Below are 6649 nucleotides of genomic sequence, written 5' to 3'. Positions count from 1 at the left end.
AGACGTAAAAGCGAGAGTCAGACAGCAACGACAACGCGTGTCTGCAACGGCGCACCGAGGCACCCTGACTCTCCTGCCCCGCCCCCGCCTCGTCCCTCTGTTCCGCCAGAGAGTGAGACCACCCCTCCCCCTACCGCTGGGCGTGAGGACGGGGTGGAGGGACTTTTACGATGATCCTCTTCTCTTTAATAAACAGTCAACGAGCATGCCGCACTATTAGTAAACGTATCTGTTGTGTACGTTATGTGTCTTCATGTGAAAATCTAATAGGCGTATGTTAAGAACTGTATGAGACATTTTTGTCATCATCATCATCATCATCATCATCATGGCCTAAGTATTCACCGTATAGAACACTGTGAGCAAATAACAAAAAAACAAAACATAACAAAACAGAATACCATGAGCAAGACTTGCACGGAAGTGGATAGGTTATCCTTACACGGGCATAAGGGGAGTGATACTTAATATAAAATTAATTATGTGTTAGTTTTCTGTTTTATGACTTTACTTTCAAAGAATAATATTCCCATGTAGTATATCTTTCTCTTATAATTGGAGAAACTGAAGTTTTTGGGGAGTCAAAAGTTACATGCGATTTCCAACTGCATGGGGGTTGGCACTCCTAACTCTGCACGGTTCAAGGGTCAACTGTCCTGCCCCATAATACGCAAAGCTCCAGGATCCAGCGATCTGCCCATTTCCTGACACCTTCTTTTGTTTCGTCCCTCTTTGGCCTTTCTATAAAAATAGCCTGAAATATCTCAATTTTAGAAAGTTCTAGTACAGGTGCAAAGAGATGATCCAACGACTCAAGTGCTGGATTCTAAGTTATTTTATTTAATTTTGATTAATGATATTATTAATTAGGCCTGCCTTTGATATACAAAATATAACAAAAGTCTAAAAGAAACACATGAACCAACCGACCACGGTGGAGTGTGGTGCCGATAAAATCCTGCTTTCTGGGCTTCGAAGTACACAGAAAATGTGTGGGCTCAGAAACAGTCCTTTGAGTTTTCTAGCCAATAAAAACCCAACTTGTGTATTTCTACCCCAGAAAATAAATTATAAAGCCAGATGCTAGCTTTGAACTGTCGTTCCAAATTTTCGGTATCAAGATGTCTTTTAGTGACTTCACATTTCCTGCTATCCATTTTTTTAAATATTAAGAAATGTAATATATACAGTTCCAAGGGGGAATGATTAGGCCACTTTCTACTCCAGCGAGCTGCGGTAACTATAAATGGACGTTCTTTTTCTCCTCTCATATACTGAAGCATCTTTCTATCTATGATCCAGCTGCTCCAGTTACAAGTCCTCTCTGTGTAAAGGCCAAACATAAAAGTTTATTAGCCACAGAACACATTACATACTTTTCTCTTCACGGAAAGAACATAAAATCACAGCTGAAGTTAAAGAGATGTTAGAGAAAAATGTGTTGTGGGGTATTTATTTTACTGTATACGTGTTATACAGTAATTAGGGAAGAAGAATTCATTTCAAACTTAATAGAACCTTCAAATATATTCCCTGATTCACGCATAAAGATATGTAATCAGCAGCAACTGAATAAGGAGACTAATGATCTTTTGGCCAGGCATGTTACTTCCTTTTTTTTAATTACTAAAGTGATAGTGTGAATAAACACAAGGGAATAGAGTGAGCTTTGATGAAATTCGAGAGTAGCCCTTTACCAGTATTTAAGTAATAGATTCATTAAGTACATCTATAAATAATAATACTAATATTATTGGCTGATGCTCTTAAAGACATACGAACTTATAGCAACATGAAACTTTCTGTAAAGGCTACTAAGATAGGCTACCAGGTTTACAATACTGAAAATGGACACCAACAGAGTCTTCTGGTTTTACTGATGTAGTTAAAAAGCCATTCAACCTTAAGAAAACCAGGCAGAGGTGTATCTCAAACTGGCAGAAAACTGACGACACAGACCGACAGTATAAAAATCTCCTATGACAAAGTTTACTGGGTAAACAGCCCTCTTTCGGGACTAAGCATTTTCCCAAAGTTACTGTAGGAAAAGAAAGTTAAATGACACCATCGCATGTGTTAAAATGCACTAACTGCATTAAGATGATCTTATAATGAAAGGACGTTGTACTTATGAGCACCGCGCTACACAACAGTTAAGAGACGACTCCAGGGCAGGGAGAACTCGTAGGACTTACCCTGGCATCGTATTCAAGGACGAAAGGCGGAAAGTCGATCTGCTCTGGCGAAATGGCAGAGAACAGCTGGTGGAGGCTGTCCACGTGGTGGATTTTGTCCTTCAGTCCTGAGACAGAAAAGGTGGTAAAAAACCATGTTGATACCTGATTGACAGAAGAGAAAACAATTTAAGCCACTGGCCAGAGTTAGAAATGTAAACTTGATTTTGAGAATTTATACTAGATAAAAATTATATTTCAAGATTGAAATGGATGTTGGAAAATCTCGTCATAAGTAGCGTGTTTCAAAGTGCAGGTTTTAGTTCATCGGTGAATTATGCAGTTAGTTTAGTGGATTATAAGCAACATTTAAAAAAGAGAAACACATTCGAGTAACAATTACTAAGGAAGGTAGTGAGGATGAGCTTTGTTTCCTGAAGCGTTAGTTTCCATTAATGTCTGTGTGTTGCGTGGACTCTGTGGGGAGGCCAGTACACGCTTCTGTACACACTTCTCAGTGTGGGTGTGTCGAAACCATTGCATGTTTGGTAGAACTGATTCACTGGGACTCTGAAAATGGTCGGTATCTCCAAAGCTCACAAACTCTTTATTTTTTTCAAATGAGATTAAAAAGGAAAATTTTGCCAAAACTGAAGACATTTATTTTCAGTTAACGCTTAGCATGCAGTCTCTTTCTCAAAGTACACCTTCTGTGGATGAGGATCCACCTTGGCTCATTTCACTTTACAACACGCAACCCCGCCACAAAAGCGAGTTTGCAGAACCTGCTGGTTCCAAACTGAGAGCATTCTCGACAGCGAACGGTGCTGACATGAACTAGGTAATAGCTGGAACTACAAACTGCTATTCATCTACATAAACTGGCAGGTACCGGTCACGTTTACCGACGGCTCACACGACAGTCCTATGAGGGAGGTATGACATTGCTCCTACTCCCATTTTATTCGTAAAAATTTGCATTTATATATGTGGCATACAGAAGGTACAGAGCATAGGTGATCTTTATGCATGAAGAGATGCATGGTAAGATGTGCGTATACGTTACAAACATATAATACATATAACTTATATTTATGTAAATGCGGTAACATCTATAGTTCTCAGTGCACTGGCATAGTAACGCTCCAAAGGTATAAGAGGATGCGCTATAAATACTCGCCACTTCAGGCACTTGCCACTGACGCCAGTCATTTTGTTAAGTTTTCTGACTCCCTGTCACTTTCTTCTGTGGTTGTTCCAAACCTTTCTACATACCCCGAGGCCCTTCTGTGACGTACTTCTTCCACGCCTGCTCCTGAGCAAAGGCATGGAGTAGCAGAGACGACACGGAACTCGCGTTTCTATGAGAATCCTATCTCAACTTCCAGACTCGGTGGAGACCCACCGCTCTCTCTCCCTTCCAGCTCCAAACGCCTTATCCTCTCTATTTCATTTATCTTTCTTTTTGTTTCTCTTTTATTTCCCTTATTTCTTTTTTTTTGTTTTTCTTTTAGTTACTTTCATTTCTTTCTTTTCTTTCTTTTTTGGTTGACGGCCACCGACTGGATTTTTTTTTGTTAGGTAGAGTGTTTGTTTGATAAAGAACGAAGGCCCATTTTATAATGCTTTTTATGGCCTGGGTCACTACTGTATTTTGGCCAGACTACCGATGACTGGTATAAGGCCTCGAATACTCACCTTATCTCTCCCCTCCCATCTTACCAAGCTTATTGGAAGGAGGTGGCGGGGTGCAGGGGAGGTAGTTGGCCTTGCTAGAACCAAGCGAGTTAATTTCAATCAAATTAAAGTCACTTAACTACATACCAAAAATCAGTTTTTTACATCATTTTTTAGAAAGTACATGACGCTAAATGCCTAATTGATACAAGTTTCTGCAAACCAGTAAGAGCTATGGAGAGACCATGGAGATTTCAGATTCTAGAAAGAGCTTGAAAAATAAGACTGTAGAGTCAGAACAGAGAAGCGCCTCGAGGATGTGCTGGGAGATTCACCCGTGCGAGGAGGTCACACCCACCGGTCATCACCCGTGGCCTAGGTCAGCACTGCGCATGGCTGTCACAGAGGCCGGGGAAGAGCGCCATGGACATTCCTCTAAAGCCAGTTGACATCCTAACAGGAGAGCTGGATTATCAGGTGAGAGTAACTACTGGGGCGAAATGCACTAAATGCGACGAATGGCCCCAAGTCCGCAAGGAACCGCGCTACCTGGAAACAGGTAAAAGACTGCAGAACTGGAAGAGGCGATGCCGCGAGTTTTGACCAGTCTTTCGCCACCCTCTCTACTTGCTGCTCTTGCAGCTCCGACGCCTGCTCCTCGACTCTTTGCCTGGCTAGTTGTCCTTCAGAACTCAGACCAGAATTCGCCTCAGCGAGGAAGTTCTCCCATCTACCCTCTGCCCAAAGCTGGACAAGGAGCTTCCTTAAGTTCCGTAACAGTGTTTACGCACGTTATTTCATAATTAACATTCTGTATTGGATTATCTGATTCTCTAAACAGACTGTAAACTCCCTGACGTGGGAACTGTCTCATTCAATACCATATTCATAGGGTCTAATTAATGCCCAACAGAAAAACTAAGGGATTCCATATGTGCTGAATTAAATAATGGAGGGATGAGTTTCTGGGCTTACTACTTAGGGAGGGTCTAATATTCCTTCATGCTACAATAAAAATAAATTGTACTTCGATCTGAGCCTCAGTGTCTTCAACCATAAAATGAGTGAGTTAGACTTAAACGATCTTTAAGGTCCCTCTTAAATATCCGGTTCTATGAAATAACTCTGGAATACGCAGCGCCATGCACACACGTGGCTGGGTGGAGGTGAGCCATTCAAGGAGGAGGCTGGGTCAGGGAAGGACAGGCAGCCGTCTCAGGCCCGCGAACATTTCTCTGTTGCCTTTTCTCCCATTACCTCCTTCACATCCTTCAGGTATCAGCAAGAGACCATCACTCGAAGCAGACAAGGTGGAAAGCCAGCTCAAAGTTTTCTGTTCAGGGGGACCCACGAGCACTGTCTTCACTTTCTTCATTTTAGTTTTATACAACCTGGCTTCTCATTTTCAGTTATTTGTAAGTTATAAATATAGCTTTATTTAGGTAAAGTGCATTATTTAGTAGCTAGTATTTTAAGAAACCGAAGGAAAAAAAAAAATTCGAAAAAAGACCGCTGTGATGTTTTGTGAAAGCTAGAGATGATTTCACCCAATTATTCACAAGTGCAAAGCCAAGAACACAGGATCGCAAAACAATATAAACCAGGAAAAGATGGTTCACACACGTGAGAGCTCAAGTAATCCACCAGAGCCAGAAATGACAGCGGGTTCAAATTCTATTCATTTGCCTTCTATTAGTAAATTTCAAAGAAGAAAAAGAGTAGTGATTTATATGAGCAGTCAATTATCACTCTGGGTGGAGTGGCCTGGAAAAGATCTGAGGACTATGGAAATCAGAACAGAATGATTCGATTATTTTATTATCCCTTGATTTCATCTCATTATTTTATAATTACAAACACTCCATTCACAGTTTTTGACTTAGTATAAAATCATGGTGGATTTCATTACCCATGGTTGCTATTCTCTCAATCCCTCCCCCCGACCATTTCTTTCCTCCCAAAGTATCACAGAGGGGTAGCGCGATGGCTTTCACGCGCAGATCTGGCCTTCAGCCTCTGCTCACCCTGCCACTCGCACTGACCCTATTCGAAGCCACTCCAATGGTGTGACGACCAAGCCTCGTGACTCTAACACTGACTGTTCTGGTAATGTCTATCAACTGATGTCACATGAAGGATAGTTATTTATTGATTGTGTAGTGTGGGGGAGGAAGGGTTAAAACGTCAGATTTCAGTAATCAGTGGCTATGTGTTTTCATAAGTCTAGTAAGTCTGGATCTGTGACAGAAGTAAAACAAAAGATTTTTTCCATTAAAAATTATGAATTATGAAAGTGTTCAAGCATTCACTAAAGTTGAAAGAATTCGACAGTGAGTACTGGTCTCGCCACCACACGATCACTAACACTTTATCACCTATCTATCCGTACCTCTACCCGTTAATTCATCCCACTTTTCTGCTGCATTTCAAATTTCACATATCAGTAAACTTTCCCCAAATATAGTTTTCATATCTTTAAAGAGAGTTCGATATTTGTTGTTTCTCTGCTATAAAGCTTACATTCGATGAAATGCACAGATATGAAGTGTACAGCTGCTGTTCAAATGCACGTGTGGAATGAGCAAAACTCCTATCAAGATACGAAACGTTTTCATCACCCCAGAAAATTCTTCTTGCCCCTCTCCCCAGAGGCAAATACTGTTTTGATTTTTTTCTACCATAGATTAGTTTTGCCTGCTCGGGATCTCATATAAATGGAACCACACAATGACTCTCTTACGTCAGGCTTCTTTTGCTCGGCATGTTTAAGATTCTTTCAGGTTGCTGAGTGTATCAGT

General features: G+C 41.0%; 1 protein-coding gene across 4 annotated transcripts in view; it reads right to left on the bottom strand.

The window, feature by feature from the left end:
- GDAP2 (ganglioside induced differentiation associated protein 2) overlaps positions 1–6649 on the bottom strand; it is a 52758-nt gene that overhangs the window by 4784 nt on the left and 41325 nt on the right. For 3 of the 4 annotated variants that reach the window (XM_023535392.1, XM_011366453.2, XM_023535395.1), the window contains one exon: positions 2196–2339. In XM_023535392.1, the coding sequence (XP_023391160.1) occupies positions 2196–2339 (144 nt within the window). Of the gene's footprint in view, positions 1–841; positions 1325–2195; positions 2340–6649 lie in introns of those variants that run through there. The other variant, XM_023535398.1, reaches the window with a different exon arrangement.

Source organism: Pteropus vampyrus, unplaced genomic scaffold, assembly GCF_000151845.1.
Source record: "Pteropus vampyrus isolate Shadow unplaced genomic scaffold, Pvam_2.0 Scaffold6, whole genome shotgun sequence".
NCBI classification, from domain to species: domain Eukaryota; kingdom Metazoa; phylum Chordata; class Mammalia; order Chiroptera; family Pteropodidae; genus Pteropus; species Pteropus vampyrus.
The sequence above is the reverse complement of the archived record's forward strand: the minus strand, read 5'-3'. Positions and strand labels throughout refer to the sequence as shown.